The 20,845-nt window shown below is 41.0% G+C and overlaps 2 protein-coding genes across 2 annotated transcripts; one reads left to right on the top strand and one right to left on the bottom strand.

The window, feature by feature from the left end:
• Positions 1 to 1,838: 1,838 nt before the first annotated feature.
• si:ch211-71n6.4 (para-nitrobenzyl esterase) lies at positions 1,839 to 19,594 on the top strand (the record flags this gene model as incomplete). The annotated part of the gene is given in 7 exon segments (XM_062420012.1): positions 1,839 to 1,932; positions 3,523 to 3,719; positions 10,909 to 11,108; positions 11,198 to 11,256; positions 14,019 to 14,186; positions 14,795 to 15,022; positions 17,196 to 19,594. Coding segments are annotated over 7 exon segments (1,089 nt in total), but the record flags the coding sequence as incomplete, so codon positions are not given.
• Positions 6,724 to 9,153, bottom strand: LOC133982168 (tripartite motif-containing protein 16-like protein). Its single transcript, XM_062421144.1, has one exon. The coding sequence runs from the start codon at positions 8,680 to 8,682 to the stop codon at positions 7,351 to 7,353; it is 1,332 nt and encodes a 443-aa protein (XP_062277128.1). The 5' UTR covers positions 8,683 to 9,153; the 3' UTR covers positions 6,724 to 7,350.
• Positions 19,595 to 20,845: the final 1,251 nt, after the last annotated feature.

Raw genomic sequence — 20,845 nt, forward strand, 5'->3', positions numbered from 1 at the left:
AAAGTTAAAATATAGATATGCAGTATAGATTTATGTGTGTTTGTGGTCATTAAAGGTCCAACCGCAGCGTTTTCACCTGAAGAAATGTAATAAAAAGTGAAATAAATGAAACACGAGCACCAGAGTTTAAATGATTGAAATAATTATATTCAAAAAGTTAAATACTTAGTGAAGTTTATTGTGCAGCTGCAGGGAGAAAAAAGCCTTTAATTGGTTCGTATAAGATCATTACAGTGCATCATGTCATGTTAAAAGAGTTATAATGATGGTCAGCTATTTACCACTTAAGCCTTTAAATATTTATAGTGTTTACATTGTGCTGAGCTGTCTATACTTTCCCATTAAGGTGTGAATTCTTAATGAATGTTAATGTGAGTCTGGATAAATGGAGCTAATTTCTGAGGCTGTCTCCTCCATGTTAATGTCTTTTTTTGCACGCTGCGGCTCTCAAATTAGCGTGTTGTGAGTCAAGCTGGGTAACCAATGTTTCAGCTGTTAGGGTAAATGTTCCCTCCTTCTTTCCTTCCTTCCTTCCTTCCTTCCTTCCTTCCTTCCTTCCTTCCTTCCTTCTTTCCTTCCTTCATTCCTTTCTTCCTTTCTCCATTTGTTCCTTCCTTCCATCTGTCCTTTCTTCCTTCCTTCCTTCCTTCCTTCCTTCCTTCCTTCCTTCCTTCCTTCCTTCCTTCCTTCCTTCCTTTCTCCATTTGTTCCTTCCTTCCATCTGTCCTTCCTTCCTTCCTTCCTTCTATCTTTCCTTCCTTCCTTACTTCACTCCTTCCCTCCATCTTACTTTCCTTCCTTCCTTCTTTCTCTCCTTCCTTCCTTCCTTCCTTCCATCTTTCCTACCTGTATTCTATTCCTTCTAGCTTTCCTTCCTTCCTTCCTTCCTTCCTTCCTTCTTTCCTTCCTTCCTTCTTTCTTTCTTTCCTTCCTTCCTTCCTTCCTTCCTTCCTTCCTTCATTCCTTCATTCCTTTCTTTCTTTCTCCATTTGTTCCTTCCTTCCATCTGTCCTTTCTTCCTTCCTTCCTTCCTTCCTTCCTTTCTCCATTTGTTCCTTCCTTCCATCTGTCCTTCCTTCCTTCCTTCCTTCCTTCTATCTTTCCTTCCTTCCTTACTTCACTCCTTCCCCCATCTTACTTTCCTTCCTTCCTTCTTTCTCTCCTTCCTTCCTTCCTTCCTTCCTTCCTTCCTTCCTTCCTTCCTTCCTTCCTTCTTTCCTTCCTTCCTTCCTTCATTTGTTCCTTCCTTCCATCTGTTGTGGAGGCTGTCTCCTCCATGTTAATGTCTTTTTTTTTCGGGTTTTTTTTTTTGCACGCTGCGGCTCTCAAATTAGCGTGTTGTGAGTCAAGCTGGGTAATTTCTGGTAACCCGAAAACAAGCCTGCTGTGACCTTAATGTGAAGTGACCCAGTAAATGAAAAAAGCCTCCGATGACACGATGGCGTGATGGCACGAGTCTCTCTCTCTCTCTCTCTCTCTCTCTCTCTCTCTCTCTCTCTCTCTCTCTCTCTCTCTCTCTCTCTCTCTCTCTCTCTCTCTCTCTCTCTCTCATCATCATCATCTTCTTCTCCAGGAGCCACTTTTGCCCCCACGTGCTCCACCGCATTTCTAATTCTGAATACTCCTAATTCCATGCCCCATTTCCTCGCTCCCTCCCTCCGCTTGAAAAAGAGTTAAATTTAGTTCAAGCGACAGGAGCCGGTTTTGTTTCTGACTGAGGAAAAAATGGGACAACTGTGAAACAAGGCCACATCAAAGCAGGTTCTCCTCTCTAATCGATCCCTCCTCCTCCTCCTCCTCTTCCTCCTCCTCCTCTTCCTCCAGGGAACTACGGCTTCATGGACCAGATCGCAGCTCTGAAGTGGGTCCAGAAGAACATCCACGTGTTCGGAGGCGATCCAGGGAGAGTCACCATATTTGGGCAAAGTTCAGGTATAAAAAAAACAAAAACACAAAAGTGGAAAGAAGTAGTTGAGTGTGTTTTTGGTATTTTTGACATGATGATTTAGATATAAGATTGTCATTGAAGCTCAGATTTTCTTATTTTCTGCTGACACTCTGAAGGCCTCAGAGAAGCTCTAACAGCAGGAATTATAGGCTGTAAAGTTAAAGGATAAGTCTGCTGATTTTCAGTCTGATTAATATGAGAAGCAGGGAAATAAAGGGTGATTTCTTTACTCTAATACATGCACATCAGACTCTTCCTGATGATGAAAACTTAAGGTACAGACTGTAGCATTTAGTGGCATGTAGGACAGCAGAATAAAACAGAACAGAATATGCAAAAGTATGTAAATGTTGTGTTTCCGTTACCTAAGAATGAGCCTTTATATCTGCAGAGGGAGCAGCTCCTCTAGCATTTGTAACACCCTCATATTTCTACAGTAGCCCAGAACAGACAAACCTTTTTCACCTGATTATCACAAGTTTTGTGGTCATGTAAGTTCTCCTACAGGCTTGGAAGTGTGTTGCAATCTGCACCTTCAAACCTAGATGCAACTATATTCTACACAGTAGTCACCAACCCTGCTCCTGTAGAGCTAATGTCCTAATAATTAACTTGTTATCAAACAGCTGAAGCTTGTAAAAGGGTTTGATAACGAGTTAATAATTAGAATCAGGTGTGTTAGAGTGGAGAGATATCTGAAACATGAAGGACAGCAGCTCTACAGGAGCAGGAATAGAGACCACTGCTCTACACACTGGTTCTTTAATGCTGTTTTTACGCTTTGGAGCTGTTTTCTTTTTCTCTTTTTGGAATGAACATTGCAATATAAGCATAAAACAAACATAACAAACAGAGGCAGGATCTTCTCTTCTGCCATTCATACATTTCCAAGCTTTATGAACTTTGTACAATTTGGCAGAGAGACTGAGTTTGCACATCGGAGCAATAAAAAAAAATAAAGAGGCAGGGAGACAAAGAGCATTACATGATCATTGACTTGTCACCTCTGCAAAATCTGCCTGCATAGGCTTCACTTATATATTTGACCCACTTAGTTCATAACTTTGGAGCCATTTTTAAACAAACTAAAGTAACCACAGTCTTCCGGGATAAAGGAACATGTCACCCAGTGCAGCAGGGTGGCTCACTGATGAGTTTTTAATAGTTTTGGGATAAAAACAGAAGAATAAGATAAATCAGACTTTGGATGCACTCATGATACTTGTTAGTAGATCAGTTTATTGTTGGTTTGGATCCAAAAACATGAAGACAAATATAGAAAATCACCTGCCATATCCGTCCACTTAATATGAAGGTTGTAGGATTAAGGGACATGCAGGAAAAGCTTAATTATAGGGGAAAATAATAAGAGAAATTCACTTTTTTTACCAGTATTGTTTTTGTTGATTGTGTACTTACTTATTATTTATTTTTCTTCATTGTTTTTATTGATGCTCTTTCTATTTTTGCTAAAGATAAAGGAATATCTTATCTTATTAAAGACAAATTAGATTGTTTAGAAAAATTACAAACATGAAATATAAAATAAGTCTTCATGTTTCTGTGCACCGAAGGTGGGACGTCGGTGTGGACCATGATGATGTCACCGCTGGCGAAGGGTCTCTTCCACGCCGCGGTGGACATGAGCGGCTCGTACGTCTACAACGCGACGCTGGAACAAGCTGAGTCGGCTAACCTGGTTTTCCTGAAGAAGACGGGCTGCAGCGACCCGGCATGCCTCCGTCGGCTCAGCGTCTCACAGATCCTGCAGGTTAGACTCACACCATAGACTGTATATAAGAAATGGACGTAACATCCGTGACGTCACCCATTGGTTTGTGGACTGCTGCTCGGAGGCCAATAGTATCGGATCTGAGCAGCGCCATCTTGAAAATTTCAGGTGCATGCTGGGAAAAATAAAAACATGGATTCTACTTATATGGGCATCAGGAGGAGCATGAGGCGCCCTCCTGAACCTGTGAACCAATCAACCTGTCAATCACGACGTAGCCACGCCCTAATGCATACCCTGCTTTATCGTCACATATAAAATCAGGGAGGCCAAAATGTCCCAAATGAACATCATACTGCATTGAAGAAGGCTTTAAACTAGCGATTGAGACCATAAACACATTTTGAAAACGTTTACTGAGGTTAGAAATCAAGTGAGAAGTTGGTGAATTCTCCATTGACTTGTATAGAGACGGAAGTCCTTTTGACACCAAAACGGTCGCCCCCTGGTGGCCTTTTGATAGAATGCAGTTCTAAGTTACTTCCACGTTAGCCTCATTTCAGAGGACCGGAACATCTTGCCTGACTCACACAGAAACTCAGCGAAGGGACACGAAGGGTTAATTCCTGTAAAAAAGCAGATGAGGCAGCTCAGTCAATTTTATGTGACAGATTAAAATTTTAATAACAAGAGAAATACAGCATTTAATATTTGAAGAATTCATGAAATATCTGATCTGCACGACACTGTGAGACATTTTTAATACACGTTTTTTAAATTGCTGTTTAATTTTAGTGCTTTATAATGTCACATCCAGGTAGCAGAAGCACCTGGATGTTTCTCATTATACTGTGAAAGTGAAGTTCAGTTCAGTAATGGGAAGATTTTTCTCTCCAGAAGCTGAAATGTGCAAATGAGTCTCACATTTATTAATATAAGTTCTTCCGCTGAGTGGTGACTTTAAAAAAAAAGAGCTGCCATTTAACATCAGGATGAATTCTGAATAATGAATGTTATGAAGGGAAATAACACAAAAGAAATGACTGCTACCTTTTTTTTTAAGTGTCAGACTTTATATTTAAATGTCACATTAATGCTTTTTGCTGCTTCTCACGTTAACAGAAGAGACACTAACATTTTTGTGACATTTGTCTGACAAACTGAGCTTTTTACTTCCTTCATTTCATTCATAAAATAAGCCTGTAGACATGAGTGAGATGTTATGTTTTTAATGGTTAATTCTTCAGTTTTCTCTACTTTTCCAGATGTGTAAATCTCTACATATAATGTATAAGTCTGTTGCTGTTATGTGTATATAGGTCAGTCATAAATAAGGCAAGATGAGCAATTAAATCTTTTAAAACTAGTTTTAAAAGCAGCATCAGGTTTGTTAAAATGTACATTTAGTATTTTTGTTGGTTTTATATAATTTGAAATGATATTTGCACCATTTTTTACTGACTGAATGCTGCTAAAAGCAGAAATGTGATGCTGGCTCCCTTCCTTCCTTCCATCTGTCCTTCCTTCCTCTCTCTTTCTTTCCTTCATCTCTCTTTCCTCCCTTCCTTCTTTCCTTCCTCCACCCCCCTTCCTTCCCTCCTTCCTTCCTTCCTTTCCTTCCCCCTTCCTTCTTCCCTCTGTCCTTCTTTCCTTCCTTCCTTCCTCCCTCCGTCCCTCCTACCTTCCTTCCTTTCCTTCCTCCCTCCCTCCTTTCCTTCCTTTCCTTCTTCCTTCCTCCCTTCCTCCCTCCTTTCCTTCCTTCTTCCTCCTTTCATTCCTTCTTCCTCCCTTCCTTCCTTGACTCGAGGACAACAGGAGGGTTAAACTAAACCACATGGACATAAAAAAACCTCATTGACCCTTTTACTTCCCTTAAATCCAAATGTGGATTATTCCACCGCAGAAAATAGTCCCCGACAAATACACTATTTACTCCTGTTTGATCATTTAAACTGCCGATATCCAATATTGTCCAACTCTTAATTTACGTATTATGAGTGATGTAGTATGCAGTATTACAGTAAAAGTACTGCAGTATTATGAGTGATGTAGTATGCAGTATTACAGTAAAAGTACTGCAGTATTATGAGTGATGTAGTATGTAGTATTACAGTAAAAGTACTGCAGTATTATGAGCGATGTAGTATGCAGTATTACAGTAAAAGTACTGCAGTATTATGAGCGATGTAGTATGCAGTATTACAGTAAAAGTACTGCAGTATTATGAGTGATGTAGTATGCAGTATTACAGTAAAAGAGTTGCAGTATTATGAGTGATGTAGTATGCAGTATTACAGTAAAAGTACTGCAGTATTATGAGTGATGTAGTATGCAGTATTACAGTAAAAGTACTGCAGTATTATGAGTGATGTAGCTAAAGTAGTTTCACATTTTCTTCACAGGCTTTGAATGAAAAGAAAACACTTTGATCACTTTTGATGAAAATCATCTTTTTTATTGAAGCTTCAGATTGTTCACACATCCAATCAGTAAAGTGTGATCAATGATTTCATGTTCAGATTGACTTCATCCACACAGTCAGTTAGTTTAACCCAGAATGTCAACTATGTACAAGAACATCATTAATGATTATTATCATGATCATTACAGTTTGATTGAGCATTTCTTTATGAATTTACAAAGTGATGAGAACAAAATATCTGTGATGAAGGAAGTTCTGCTGTTTTCTCTGTTTAACCTTCGTGTCGTCCTCCCGGGTCAAATTGACCCCGTCTGTTTTGACTGTTCCTTCTTTCCTTCCTTCCTTCCTCCATTCCCCTTACTCTCCCCTCCTTCTTTTCCTCCCTCCCTCCTTCCTTCCTTCCTTCCTCCTTTCCTTTCCTCCTTTCCTTCCTTCTTCTTCCTCCCTTCCATCCTTCCTTCCTCCCTTCTTTCTTTCCTCTGTCCTTCTTTCCTTCCTTCCTCCCTTCCTCTTTTCCAGTCTCCTTCCCTCTCTCATTACTTTTTTCCTCCCTCCCTCCTACCTTCCTTCCTTCCTTCTTTCCTCCATCCTTCCTTCATCCCTTCCTTCTTTCCTTTCCTCCCTTCCTTCCTTCCTTCCTTCCCTCCTTCCTTCCCTTACTTCCTACCTCCCTCCTTTCCTTCTTTCTTCCTCCCTTCCATCCTTCCATCTTTCCTTCCTTCCTTGACTCGAGGACAACAGGAGGGTTAAGAAACAACAGACACAAATACATCAATACAAACATGAACCTAACATTTAGAACAAAGAGAAGTTCACATTTTCATCTGAAGAAATGTCAGTGAAGGTTTAAAAACATGGTGATGAGCAGTGAGAGCCTGAAAAAAAAACAACTAAAAATATCAACAACACATACATAAAGATAAATTAAGTGTTAATAAGTTGAATATCCCTATTAGCTCAAAAACATGGAGACAAAAACATGAATTACAACATCTGACCAGGCAGGGAGCTCCGGTCTTCAGGAGGGCGCCTCATGCCCCTCCTGATGCTCATATAAGTAGAATCCATGTTTTTATTTTACCCAGCATGCACCTGAAATTATCAAGATGGAGCTGCTCAGATCCGATACTATTGGCCTCCGAGCAGCAGTCCACAAACCAATGGGTGACGTCACGGATGTTACGTCCATTTCTTATATACAGTCTATGATTACAACATCTGACACATGAAATCTGAAATGACTTCTGTCTATTTCACTTTACACAACTCAGCTGTGTCTCCAATCCAAAGTCCAGCATAGAGAGGCTGAGTGAATGTGGTCTGGACTCTGTGGAGGAGAGTCATGGTTTCAGAGACGCTGTAGAAGGACAGAATACCTGCTCTGTGATCCAGGTACACTCCGACTCTGGAGGAACGAGGACCTAAGACGAGAGTTTTAATGCTGTTGAAGCAGAATCCATACCTGTTAGTGGAACAAATTAAAGACCAAGATTTGTCATTATGTCCAAATAGAGATTCACTTCCTCCTCTGCTGATATTCTTGTATGCGACTGCTACATAAACTCCTCCTCTCCGCTCCACCTCCCAGTAACAACGTCCAGTCAGACTCTCTTTACTCAGAACCTGAGGATGATTAGTGAATCTGTCTGTGTGACTAGAATAAGACTGTAGTGGATATGTATATTCTACTTTTCTGTTCCCCTCAGATAATAACAGCTTTGTGTTTGCTGTGTTTGGATCCAGAGTGATTTCACGTGAATATTTTAAGAACTCAGCTCTGGTCTTGGGTTCTGGTTCTGGTTGTGGCAGTAAAACATCCACTCTAGTCACTGTCATTGAGATGTTTGTCCATTTGTCCCTCAGGATGTCCTGTAGTTTATCTCTGAGCTCTGACACAGCTGCTGTCACATCCTCAAAGTATCTCAGAGGACGGATATTGATGCTGGATGAGTCTGTAGGTTCACTGAGTTGTGACACTGAGGGGTAGTTGTGTAGAAACTGGTTGTGATCCTCTGTGTGTGAGAGCTGCTTCAGTTCAGCGTCTTTCCTCTTCAGCTCAGTGATCTCCTGCTGCAGCTTCTCCTGAAGCTCTTTGACTCCACTCACTTCAGTTTGCTGCTGGGATCTGATCTGCCGCTTCACATCAGAGCTTCTTTTCTGGAGGAGACGGATCAGCTGAGTGAAGATCTTCTCACTGTCCTCCACTGCTTTATCAGCAGAGCGACTGACGGTCTCCCCCTGCTGTTGAAGCAGCTTCACATCTTTCTCTCTCTCCTGGATTCTCTGCTGGATGTTTAGTCGACTCACCTCGAGCTCTCTCTGCCTCTCAGTCTTTTCCTTCAGCTGCTCCACTAAAGCTGCTAACATGGTGTTTTTCTTCAGGACAGGCCTCGGTGTGAAGGCCTCTCTGCACTGAGGGCAGCTGTAGATCCTCCTCTGATTCTCTCCATCCCAGAATACTTTAATACATCTCATACAGTAGCTGTGTCCACAGGGAATAGTCACCGGATCCCTAAGTAGATCCAGACAGATCGAACAGCTGAGTGTTTCTCGGTCCAGCTGATCTCCTCTCTGTGCCATTTCAGCTGTCAGAGGCAACGACTGTCTGAGCTTCACTTGCTGATGAGTTTAATGAGTTTGAACTTTGATCTGAACACGTCATTCAGTCATAAATGCAGCCTGACAGCTCTGTCCTGCGTCATATGTTGGTTACACCCATCTACAACCTGTAAATCTGAATGAAGAGAACCATGAAATCCCAGAGTGGAGCTTGTTGTGTTTAATGAACAGAGACGGTTATCAGGACGAGGAGCCGCACTGTGGATTCAAACTGTGTTTCCTCATTTACAGTAAAGTCTCAGTTAAAAGCTGCTCAACATTTATATATATATATATATATATCAACATATATCAACAAAAGCATATAAAATCAAAGTTAATCTTATCCAGAATCTCTGCTGATAAATGTCGACCTTTGACCAGACAGGGAGTTCCAGTCCTCTGAAATGATGTCAACTTAATAATAATTTAAAACTGCATTCTATCAAAAGGCCACCAGGGGGCGACCGTTTTGGTGTCAAAAGGACTTCCGTCTCTATACAAGTCAATGGAGAATTCACCAACTTCTCACTTGATGTCTAACCTCAGTAAACGTTTTCAAAATGTGTTTATGGTCTCAATCGCTAGTTTAAAGCCTTCTTCAATGCAGTATGATGTTCATTTGGGACATTTTGGCCTCCCTGATTTTATATGTGACGATAAAGCAGGGTATGCATTAGGGCGTGGCTACGTCGTGATTGACAGGTTGATTGGTTCACAGGTTCAGGAGGGCGCCTCATGCTCCTCCTGATGCCCATATAAGTAGAATCCGTGTTTTTATTTTTCCCAGCATGCACCTGAAATTTTCAAAATGGCGCTGCTCAGATCCGATACTATTGGCCTCCGAGCAGCAGTCCACAAACCAATGGGTGACGTCATGGATGTTACGTCCATTTCTTATATACAGTCTATGCCTTTGACAGTCACATGATCCTCTGTAGAAACTGTCAGCAGCAGTACTGGAAGAAGTACTCAGATACTTTACTGCAGTAAAACTACTAATACTACAATGTACAAATACTACATTACAAGTAAAAGTACTGCATGAAAAATCCTCCTACAGAGAAACTACTGCAGTATTATGAGTGATGTAATATGCAGTATTATAGTAAAAGTACTGCAGTATTATGAGTGATGTAGTATGCAGTATTACAGTAAAAGTACTGCAGTATTATGAGTGATGTAGTATGCAGTATTACAGTAAAAGTACTGCAGTATTATAGTGATGTAGTATGCAGTATTACAGTAAAAGTACTGCAGTATTATGAGTGATGTAGTATGCAGTATTACAGAAAAAGTACTGCAGTATTATGAGTGATGTAGTATGCAGCATTACAGTAAAAGTACTGCAGTATTATGAGTGATGTAGTATGCAGTATTACAGTAAAAGTACTGCAGTATTATGAGTGATGTAGTATCCAGTATTACAGTAAAAGTACTGCAGTATTATGAGTGATGTAGTATGCAGTATTACAGTAAAAGTACTGCAGTATTATGAGTGATGTAGTATGCAGTATTACAGTAAAAGTACTGCAGTATTATAGTGATGTAGTATGCAGTATTACAGTAAAAGTACTGCAGTATTATGAGTGATGTAGTATGCAGTATTACAGTAAAAGTACTGCAGTATTATGAGTGATGTAGTATGCAGTATTACAGTAAAAGTACTGCAGTATTATGAGTGATGTAGTATCCAGTATTACAGTAAAAGTACTGCAGTATTATGAGTGATGTAGTATGCAGTATTACAGTAAAAGTACTGCAGTATTATGAGTGATGTAGTTTGCAGTATTACAGTAAAAGTACTGCAGTATTATGAGCGATGTAGTATGCAGTATTACAGTAAAAGTACTGCAGTATTATGAGCGATGTAGTATGCAGTATTACAGTAAAAGTACTGCAGTATTATGAGCGATGTAGTATGCAGTATTACAGTAAAAGTACTGCAGTATTATGAGTGATGTAGTATGCAGTATTACAGTAAAAGTACTGCAGTATTATGAGTAGAGCTCAATATTTGCTTTTCTGCCAATATCCGATATTCCGATATTGTCCAACTCTTAATTTACGATATAGGCTTTTTACACCAAAACTGTTAGGTAACAACATAACATATCTCTTATTGTGGAATTAACACATTATCCCTAATTCATTATAAACCAATAGAATTACATCTTCCAAAAATAATCCTAGCTGTTTTCTTCCCAGTCGATCCCGTGGCAGGAGTATCCGTCCTGGGCAGCAGATGATATGACCGATCTGCCCACTAGAGGGAGCTTCATCGGGCCGGTCGCCGTGGTGGACGGATACATCCTGGAAGCTCCTCCGTTTGAGGTGTGGGAGAAGAAAGGAGCCTACAATGACGTTCCTTTCGTTGTCGGGACGACGGAGCAGGAGGCCGATTTCTTGTACGATCTCACCTGGTTCATTAGGTTCATCGCTAGTCAGCTGTTACTATGGTTACACCGCTCAGTACTCTCTGTGTTTTCTTCTGCAGCCCTTCGTTTGAAAACATCACCACGTGGACCTGGGGGGACTACCAGTGGTTTGTGAGAGGTAAGAGTATCTATCTATCTATCTATCTATCTATCTATCTATCTATCTATCTATCTATCTATCTATCTATCTATCTATATCTATCTCTTTTTCTCTCGTTCTCTCTATCTATCTATCTATCTATCTATCTTTCTATCCACATGTGTAAAATATGCAGGTGTATTCTGAATGTTACAAACTATTAATACAAAATGTTCAAATACTCCTCAAAAACAACAAAAGCGCAGTAGAAGAAAACAAAAAATGAGGCTAAATCTCGTCTTCTTTGTAGATCTGACTATAAAAACTTTATCCACATCACAACATAGAGCTCAAACTCTGATTTATAAGTGAAGTTGTTATCTACAAGTATTTTCACATGTGTCAGTGTGGAAAGGCAATAGGCAAAATAGTGCAGCAGCATGTAGAAATCAATGATTACAGTTGAGCAAATAGTGTGTTATAAAGCAGAGAAGATGCACTCAGTTTAGCTACAAGTCTTCATGGTTTCAAAGATAGAGCTTCAATAATCACTGTTAGTGTTAAACCTTCATGTCGTCCTCCCGGGTCAAATTGACCCCGTCTGTTTTGACTGATCCTTCTTTCCTTCCTTCCGTCTGTCCTTCCTCCCTCCTTCTCTCTTTCTTTCCTCCCTTCCATCTTTCCTCCCCCTGCCTTCCTCCCTTCCTTCTTTCCTTCCTTCCTCCGTTCCTCTTTTCCTTTCTCCCTCCCTCCTTCCTTCTTTCCTCCCTCCCTCCTACCTTCCTTCCTTCCTTCTTTCTCCCGTCCTTCCTTCCTCCCTTCCTTCTTTCCTTTCCTCCTTTCCTAGCTTCCATCCCTCCTTCCTTCCTCCCTCCTTTCCTTCCTTCTTCCTTCCATCCTTCCATCCTTCCTCCCTCCCTTCCTTCTTTCCTTTCCTCCTTTCCTACCTTCCTTCCTTCCTTCCCTCCTTCCTTCCTCCCTCCTTTCCTTCCTTCCTTCCTCCCTTCCTACCTTCCTTCCCTCCTCCCTTCCATCCATTCTTCCTTCCTTCTTTCCTCCCCCCTGCCTTCCTCCCTTCCTTCTTTCCTTCCTTCCTCCGTTCCTCCGTTCCTCTTTTCCTTTCTCCCTCCCTCCTTCCTTCTTTCCTCCCTCCCTCCTACCTTCCTTCCTTCCTTCTTTCCCCCGTCCTTCCTTCCTCCCTTCCTTCTTTCCTTTCCTCCTTTCCTACCTTCCTTCCCTCCTTCCTTCCTCCCTCCTTTCCTCCCTCCTTTCCTTCCTTCTTCCTTCCATCCTTCCATCCTTCCATCCTTCCATCCTCCCTCCCTCCCTCCCTTCCTTCTTTCCTTTCCTCCTTTCCTACCTTCCTTCCTTCCTTCCCTCCTTCCTTCCTACCTCCTTTCCTTCCTTCTTCCTTCCTCCCTACCTTCCTTCCCTCCTCCCTTCCATCCATCCTTCCTTCTTCCCTCCCTTCCTTCCTTGACTCGACGACAACAGGAGGGTTAAACATTCAGAAGAAACTGTAATATGTGAGATTGGAGGTAAAGATGAGGCCGTTTTAGATAAATAACAATAACTCAGACTGTTAAGGAGGACATGGAGGATCAGATAAGGGACTGTGAGTTGTGTAAACGTATTTCTACATGACATCTGCTCATTCTCACCATGTAATGTGATCTAATATGCACAGAACGCTGCTGAATATTTAATGAACTTTGTGTGCTGTGTGGTCTCTTTTTCTAGCCACAGGAATAATTTCTCCTCTTAGAACGAAATGAAAAGGACTCGAGGGTCTTTAAATATAAATCTGTTCCTTAACAAGGAAACACAAGAGTCATTAATGTGAAGCTGGTTCATAGAAGTCCTCGAGCTGCTCATGTGATCGTCTGCAGAGGAGGTCAATTACAGCCGTCCTCCTTTAAACATGGAGGCTGTTCTGTTGTGTTAAAGCAGTGATTGGATGTTTTTAATGTTTTCTACCTTGTTGTTTGTTGTATGTTAATTCAGCAGCATTACAGACAATGATCTTATTAACCCTCCTGTTGTCCTCGAGTCAAGGAAGGAAGGATGGAAGGGAGGAAGAAGGAAGGAAAGGAAAGGAGGGAGGAAGGAAGGGAGGAAAGGAGGAAGAAGGAAGGAAATGAGGGAGGGAGGAAGGAGGGAAGGAAGGAAGGAAGAAAAGGAGGGAGGAAGGAAGGCAGGAAAAAAGGGAGGAAGGAAAGGAAGGAAGGACGGAAGGTAGGGGGAGAAAAGAAAGAGAAGGAGGAAGGGAGGAAGGAAAGGAAGGAAGGGAGGAAGGTAGGTGGAGGAAAGAAAGAGAAGTAAGAATGGAGGAAGGAAAGGAAGGAAGGAAAGAAGGAGGGAAGGAAGGAAGGAAGGAAGGACGGACAGAAGGAAGGAAGAAAGGGGGATGGAGGAAGGAAGGAAGGAAGGGAGGAAAGAGAGAGGAAGGAAAGAAAGAGAAGGAGGGAGGGAAGGAAAGGAAAGAAGGAGCAGCTGAGGATGAAGCTCTGTTGTACGGTGGCTGGGAAGTGCAAAACAACCATAGAACAACCTGTATCTATAGCAACCATAACACAACCTGTATCTATAGCAATCATAACACAACCTGTATCTATAGCAACCATAACACAATCTGATGGTCTGTCTGTGCATTACATACCTCATACAAGTGGTAAACAATGACCTAAAAGTTAAATAGATTTAGTTGTTGAGCAGATATCATGACACAAACCTACAAAGGGTTAAACTTCTTTTTTTACAAGCTGAGGTGAAACATCTGTCTCGTCTCTGCCCCCCCTCAGATAGACTTAAGTCCTTCAGCGAGAATCTGACCGAAGCGGCACTGAAGCTGTACCTGACCTCCGACCACTGCCCCACCAGAGACCGCTGTCCAGAGCGGTCGTACACCACCATGGTGTCGGACATCAGGGTCACCTGTCCTAACAACGATCTGGCCTGGAGGGCTGCAGGTAAACTCATCATCACACCTCTGATCTGATCTGCAGGAAGGTTTCCTTTTATCAAGCTGCTGTTTGTCTTTGACTGTGAGGCTCCTGCTGACTTTCACCTCACTTTCCAGGAGTTGAACAGATTAATGATTGATGATGATTAAAGAGCTGCGATGGAGACCAGCAGGAGTCTGGATCCTGCAGGGAGGAACTGACATCAAGGAATGAAAGAAATAAGATTCAGTTCACTAATTGATGAGCAGCAAAGTCAGATAGGTTGTTTCAAATAACAGCAGAATACTGCAGCAAGGTGAATTTACTAGTAAAGCACAGTTCAGTAACACGGTTATTCAATTCATCATGCTTTAATTAAAATATAAATTATTATTATTATTCATACGTTTATTTTCATATTTTAACCCCTTTAAATTTGACTAAACCACATGGACACAAAAAAACCATCATTGACCCTTAAGTCAGTTATTTTTATTATTATTATTTAACATATTTAAAAGTGTCTTCCATCATAAATTGCCTGGAAATAGTTTCATTTTCAGCATTTTTTTTTTACAGTAACATTCAGTGTTTGACTGTTGATCTAAATTTGATGAACCTCTGTGTGTCTGCAGAGGCTCTCCACAGTCCCGTGTATCGATACCTGGTGAATCACACGTCATCCAAACCCATCGAGGCGTCCGGCGATCTGCTGACGTTCCCGAGCCGCTTCGCCTTCCACTGCCTGGACAGCTTCGCTTTCTTCGGAGGGCTCGAGGGGATCCTCGGGAAGCCGCTCTCCGACAACGACGAGAGCTTCCAGGATCTCATCACACACCACTTCGTCAACTTCGCCAAAACAGGTGAAGACACTGCCTCAAATTACATTTTCCTTGTAGATTTAATGATTAATCAGTTTATCAGCAAATATTATGATAATTGGACAATCATTTCAGCCGTTTTTCCAGCAAAAATGCAGAAATTCGCTAATTCCAGCTTCTAAAAATGTGACTATTTGATGCTTTTGTAAATCAGATAGGAAAATAAACTGAATAATTTCTTTATTTTGGCCTTTAGGTGGATTAATAAAACAGAATGAGTAAACTTCGGTTTGGGGAATTTGTGATGGACATTTTTAGCCTTTTACTGCCATTTTAAGAAAATAAATAAATAATAATAATAGTAATAAACTTTATTTCTAAATATACACCATTTAAGCAACATAAAATGAACAGAATATCAAACAAAAAGCACAATAAAAAAATAACCAGGCATAAATAGATGAAACAAATATAAAGTTAACACATTACACAATCTAAAAAAAACAATAAAATCTGCAGATTAATCAATCGGAACATATAAATGACCATTATAACTTTGGTTAAGTTTAGTAAAGTTAATAAACATGTCGTGCTTTAAGTTACTGCAGATTTTTATGAAGTTTAACAGCCGATATCGTCCAGTTTGGATATTTTAGTAAAAAAAACATTAAATACATCGTCACTGATTTGTTCATTTTTGAGACTTATCAGATACTTCAATTAAAAGCATTTTCTCATTATGTTAAAGGAAAATTTAATTCACACTGCATTACATTACATTTCCTTGAATCATATATAAACATAACTGCAGGGACACAAAGATCCACACACTGTGGTTTGGTTTAGTTTAGTTTAGTTTAGTTATTAAGTAATTATTAGTGAAATAAATGTTAATTATTAAGAAGACATAAGAGGTTTTTTATTGTCATTGTGCTTCTGTGGAGAGCACAACAACGAAATTAACGAAATTGGTGAATAAACAGCACATACTACAATGCACAATGGACACAGCACACTAATGTAACCACACAATGCACATCAAGCTTTAAGGACTCCAAACTGTCTAAACCACTTCTACCACTAGGTGGCAGCAGAGGGCCCCCTTAGCCACAGTGCTGCCTTCCTATGAGCCAGTTTCTTGGAGTCAAATAAAACAAACCAAGGATAAAGCCTATAGACACTAAGACAAAAACCTCCTGACAAAACCATACATGAACATTAAACATGGATATAAAAACGTATCCATTAGAAACTCCTTCATTTGGTGTGAAACATTCAATATAAACAGAATTATTTCATATAATCAATTCCTTCAAGGGACATTGGAAAAGTTTCTGATTATCAGACTGAATAAACCCTCCTGTTGTCCTCGAGTCAAGGAAGGAAGGATGGAAGGGAGGGATAAGGAAGGAAAGGAGGGAGGAAGGGAGGAAGAAGGATAGAAAGGAAGGAAGAAGGAAGGGAAGGAAGGAAGGGAGGAAAGAAGGAAGGTAGGAGGGAGGGAGGGAGAAAGGAAAGGAAGGGAGGAAGAAGGAAGGAAAGGAGGGAGGAAGGAAGGGAGGAAAGAAAAGAAGGAAGGGAGGAAGTAAAGGAAAGAAGGAAGGACAGAGGAAAGAAGGAAGGTAGGAGAGAGGGAGGGAGAAAGGAAAAGAGGAAGGGAGGTAGGAAGGAAAGAAGGACAGAGGAAAGAAGGAAGGGAGGAAGGTAGGGGGGAGGAAAGAAGGATAGAAGGAGGGAGGGAGGAAGGAAGAAAGGGGGATGGAGGAAGGAAAGAAGGAAGGTAGGAAAGAGAGAGGAAGGAAAGAAAGAGAGAAGGAGGGAGGGAGGACAGAAGGAAGGAAGGAAGGGAGGGAGGAAAGAAGGAACAGTCAAAACAGTTTTGACGACACGAAGGTTAATATTTTAATTCACTTTCTTATTTATGTCCATTATCAGTCAACAAGCTGACTGAACATTTGTCACAATAATTAAATAAATATGCAGATTTAAGAGTTGTTTCCTCTGGAAGTTGACTTCTTAGGAATTGTACAGCTGAATGAGTCTCATTGACGCTTCTCAACAATCTTCGGCTGCCACATGTATGAAGATGATCTTAATCTCACCCACACATCTCTGATTGGTTGTTTTTATACAAACACTGCTTTCTTTAAATTTACATCCCACACACGTGATATTTACAGGTTCTTGACGATGAATTCTTGCGTCTGTCTTGCAGGTAAGATGGCGGACGAGTGGCCAGAATACCCAGCAGCCACTGCTCTCCTGTCCAGCCGTCTGATCGTGGCCCAGAATCACTCGTCCGAACGCTGCCGGCTGTGGAAGGACAACGGCCTGTACGCCTACGCCTGGATTAACTGACCACGCACCAACACCAGAGCTTATCTGAACACTGAGTCACTGCTTTGTGTCACATAACCAGACCTGCGTGTCGTCCAGCTCAAAGATAAAATACAACAAAAACAAAAAAACAAGATAATGTGACGTGTGAAGAATCTTGGAGCCATTTGATTGGCTGCGAGTTTAAAAACCACAAAATAACCACAAGTTCTCCGAAGCTCGATCTCGTTGTTTTGAAGTAACAAACTGCCATTAACTTTAAAGGGTTGGTTCACCCAAATTACAACAAAAAACATTCTCACTTTCTCTCTTATAAAAACTTTAAAGCTGCAACGATTAGTCCATTAATGGATTAGTAACAAAACTTTGAGTCATTTTCTAAGAAAAATGTCCAAATTTTGTGATTCCGATAACTTTTCACCATTTTGTGATATTTTATGGACCAAATAACCAATTGATTGATGGATAAAACAATCGACAGATGTATCGATAAAGAAAATAATAAGTTAGTTGCAGCTTTAAGAAACTGTTCTCACTTTCCTCTCTATCCATGAAGATCATTTTGGTTTTATTTCTACAGGTTTTCTAGATTTCTGCATCCGTCCAACAACAAAAAATCACATTTAGAGATTCAACCAAAATGTGTCTCTACAGAAACAATATTCTGGTTATTCAAAGACCTCACTGAGGACAGTTTTAATTCTAACTCCTTTCTACTGAAGAAATAGAAAACTTAAACTATCCACATGCCTAAATACAACTCAGAGGTAAGTCAATAAATGTTTTTTGGTTTGTAATTTGGGTGAATCATTCCTTTAGCAGGCGGGAGGTTTGGCCACACAGAGCTGAAGTAACTGAACATCAGAGTTTGTTCAGAGTGAAGGAAACGTGATGTAGACCAACGAGAACGACTTTACTGGACTGTCGAGTTAATGGGAGTCGTTTGTAATAAGAGTTTTTTTACAAAGCAATTTAACTTTTTTATGGAAAAAACATATCATACACATTATTTGTCAAAGCAGAGTATCTTAATGTGTGTTAACCATGTCTAGATTGGATGTTTAAGGGTTTTGAAGGGAATGAAAGTTTAGATTATGAAAAGGTTAGTGGTAAATTTAAGGTGTCCTGTAGTGGAAAGTGACTTTGTATCTTACATTGAGGGGAAACTACCGTCCAAAATATTTAAAATACACAGGAAATTTGGTTTCCCCTTGGCTGGAAAATGACATTCAGAGTTCTCCAAACAGCTTAATGAGCAAAAAAACACAAATACGTTGTAGCTCAGACACAAACTTTGACTTAAAAAGTAAAATATTCTACGTGAAAGACTCCCGAACTGTGTTAGCGTGAGGAGCACTTCCTGTTTAAACCAACCTGTTGGCAGCTTATCTCCACAATATCAATTTGGCCTCATTTTTTGGCCGTTAGTGTATACTAATGTTCATGACACACAGCTTTAATTTGGAGTATGCACCATGCAAGCACAATACACATTCAGATAATAAATGTCCTAAAACTGGCCACAGCAATGATTTACTTAGGTGGTCAATTGAATAATGAAAACACAGTAATCCAGGGACCGTTGGATGTCAGATACAAGACTGTAAGACTCCAGCTGATTACTGGAGACTCTGTCAGAAGCTTGTTTTCCTTGGGCGTTGCCAATTGAGCCAAATATGTGTTCTTAAGAGTTGAAAATGTTGTGATAATGTTGAGGTTAAATGAATCTGCTTCATAAACGTACTGGGATTAAAACCTGAGCTTTCTCGTTGAGCTTGAAGCTTCATTCCTGATCTTAAGAAATCAAATCTTACCTACAGCGTATTACTGCTCGCTTGGTCGTGTTTCTTCCTGAGCTTTCAGCCACATCACACAGCCTTCATCAGCGGAGGGCGTTTGCTCAGTCGTCATGGAGACAGTATAATTGTTATCAGCTGCAATTTTAGTCAAATGATAACTGTCGTCGTTTCAGTTTTTTCTGTCAAAACTGAGCAAACTCTGCTGCTGAAGACCAAGACATTTGGCTGAAAGCTCATCGTAACATGGTCATGATGATATATGAAGATGTTTCAGTGTTTTAGCAGCTCATTTATGACCGGTGTGATAACTAACAGACACTTCACTTGTTTTAATGACTGTAAGCAGCACAGAGTTTTATTTTTATTTAACAAGATGTTGTTGAGTTTTCTTAATAATGAATTTTATCAGAAGTATGAAAACCTTACCCGTCGTCCTCCTCCTGCTTCACCGACTTCAGAGCAGACGCTTTAACAGAAAAGCCTTGTGTCGTCCTCCCGGGTCAAATTGACCCCGTCTGTTTTGACTGTTCCTTCCTTCCGTCTGTACTTCCTCCATCCCCCTTTCTTCCCTCCTTCTTTCCTTCCTCCCTTCCTTCTTTACTCCCTCCCTCCTTCTCTCTTTCTTTCCTCTGTCCTTCTTTCCTTCCTGCCTCCCTACCTCTTTTCCTTTCTCCCTCCCTCCTTCCTTCTTTTCCTCCCTCCCTCCTTCCTTTCCTCCTTCCTTCCTCCCTCCTTTCCTTCCTTCTTCCTTCCTCCCTCTCTCCTTTCCTTCTTCCTCCCTTCTTTCCTTCCCTCCTTTCCTTCCTTCTTCCTCCCTCCCTTCCTTCCTTCTTCTTCCCTTCTTCCCTTCCTTCCTTCCTTCTTCCTCCCTTCCTCCCTCCTTTCCTTCCTTCTTCCTTCCTCCCTTCTCCTCTGTCATCCTTTCCTTCCTGCCTCCCTTCCTCTTTTCCTGTCTCCCTTTCTCCCTCCCTCCTTCCTTCTTTTCCTCCCTCCCTCCTTTCCTCCATTCTTCCTCCCTTCTTTCCTTCCCTCCTTTCCTTCCTTCTTCCTCCCTCCCTTCCTTCATTCTTCCTCCCTTCCTCCCTCCTTTCCTTCCTTCTTCCTTCCTCCCTTCTCCTCTGTCATCCTTTCCTTCCTGCCTCCCTTCCTCTTTTCCTGTCTCCCTTTCTCCCTCCCTCCTTCCTTCTTTTCCTCCCTCCCTCCTTTCCTTCCTTCTTCCTCCCTCCCTTCCTTCCTTCTTCGTCTCTTCCTCCCTCCTTTCCTTCCTTCTTCCCACCTCCCTTCCTCCCATCTTACTCCCTTCCTTCCTTCCTCCCTCCTTTCCTTCCTTCTTTCTCCCTTCCTCCCTTGACTCGAGGACAACAGGAGGGTTGAATCAACTCTTAATTAAAATCAGCATCTTTACACATTCAGAGATGCATGTGTCGTGCAGCGGACCCTGCTGGGAATCTGACTCATAAAGCAGCACTTAGATTGAATTTGCTGCCACGTTGGTAGTGTTGATGTGTATTTTCTATATTTGAATCAGGGAGAATATCGAAGTGATTTAGAGACATGAAGAGTGGAAGTTTGATGTTTATAATAAATACTTTCATGCCGTTTTAACCTGTGGATGTGCCGGTGGAGTCACAGGATGTTTGTTATGTGAACTTGTGAAGTCCTGCTGTTTGCACTGATTCATAACCTCGATGCTTTGCCACTTAAGTTGTTGTGTTTTTTCCTGTGAACA

The sequence above is a fragment of the Scomber scombrus genome, chromosome 1 (genome assembly GCF_963691925.1).
Source record: "Scomber scombrus chromosome 1, fScoSco1.1, whole genome shotgun sequence".
In the NCBI taxonomy this organism is placed as follows: Eukaryota; Metazoa; Chordata; class Actinopteri; order Scombriformes; family Scombridae; genus Scomber; species Scomber scombrus.